This window comes from Chlorella variabilis, assembly GCF_000147415.1.
Source record: "Chlorella variabilis unplaced genomic scaffold CHLNCscaffold_21, whole genome shotgun sequence".
Classification (NCBI taxonomy): Eukaryota; Viridiplantae; Chlorophyta; class Trebouxiophyceae; order Chlorellales; family Chlorellaceae; genus Chlorella; species Chlorella variabilis.
In genome coordinates, this window is record NW_005435067.1 from 343,474 (window position 1) to 344,751 (window position 1,278).

General features: G+C 73.6%; 1 protein-coding gene across 1 annotated transcript in view; it reads left to right on the plus strand.

Annotated features, from left to right (window-relative positions):
- CHLNCDRAFT_58794 (hypothetical protein) overlaps positions 1–1,278 on the plus strand; it is a gene marked incomplete at both ends in the record, with an annotated part of 9,061 nt that overhangs the window by 3,533 nt on the left and 4,250 nt on the right. The window contains 2 exons of the mRNA XM_005844625.1: positions 7–687; positions 947–1,031. Coding sequence (XP_005844687.1) covers positions 7–687; positions 947–1,031 — 766 coding nt within the window. The remainder of the gene's footprint in view (positions 1–6; positions 688–946; positions 1,032–1,278) is intronic.

The window sequence follows — 1,278 nt, forward strand, 5'->3', positions numbered from 1 at the left end:
CTGCAGGCAGCCTGGCGGCAACCGCGGTGGTCGCGGCCGTGACGGCCTCGGCAGCGGCAGACTTCGATGCCCTGTCCCAGGCGTCGCTGCTGCCGCCGGGGCGGCGGCGGCGCCAGGTGGCGGGCGCCAGGCTGGCGCTGGAAAGCGCCGCCACGCTTGAGGACTGGAGCCGCTCCAACAGCACGCACACCAGCCCAGCCCAGCCCAGCCCGCTCGACCCGCTGTCCAAGGCTGACAGCCCCGACGTGCTTTCCTCCCCAGACCACAACGGGCGGCCGGGGGCCCAACAGCGCCGCGCCCAGCAGCTGCCGCCGCCGCCGCAGCAGGCGGCGGGTGCGGCCGCTGCAGGCGACGCAGGCGGCAGCTCCTGCGGCAGCAGCGACGGCGGCAGCGACGCCAGCTGCTCCAGCTCGGAGCGCGCCGCCGGGGCTGGCAGCCAGCAGCAGCAGCAGCAGCAGCGGTGCGAGGACGAGGATCGCTTTGCCGCGGCGCTGAGCCGCGTGCGCAGCATCCGCGCTCGCAAGCGGTCCAAGGAGCGCAGCGCCGCACGCCTCGCCTCCCTCGCCTCCGCCTCCCAACGCAGCGAGCTGGTGGCGGCCGGCGGCGGCGGCAGCAGCGGCCTGCGGGGCGCGGCTGCGGCGGAGGACTCCCCGCAGCCGCCGCGCCGCCAGTGGCACTTCTTCACCGGTGGGTGGCAGCCGGGCCGCTGCAGCCACACAACCATCTGGCCTTCACCCCTCCCGCACACCCCGGCCGGCTGTTGGTGTTGGCCGAGTGCGGGTCGAGCCTCGTATGGCCTCCTCTTGAGCTTGAAATGGTCTCCTGTTGAAACGTCTCCATGCCACCCTATTCACCCATGCCCCCCTCCCTGCCTGCCCCGCCTGCCCCACCTTGCCTGGCCTGCCCTGCCCACCTTCCCTGCTCTGCCCTGCCCGCCCTACTGCAGTGTCTCCCGACGCCCCCACCAACCCGGTGCTGTACTGGATGGGCCACGTGCAGGACACACAGGAGGCCCGCTTCGAGCTGGGTGGGTGGGTTGGGCGGCTGTGCCCTGGGGGGGCGTGTGGGGCTGCTGTTGTGGTGGTGGTGGTGTTCCGGTCTGGTGGGGGGGCCAGTCGGTGGCGGTGTGGTGGTGGTGTGGTAGGGGTGTGGTGTGGTGTGGTGTGGTAGGGGTGGGGTGGGGTGGGGTGTGGTAGGGGAGGGTGTGGTGTGGTGTGGCGTGGCCTGCCCTGCTCTGCCCTGCCCTGCCCGCCAGCTTGCTGCGCCTCCCTCGCCGCG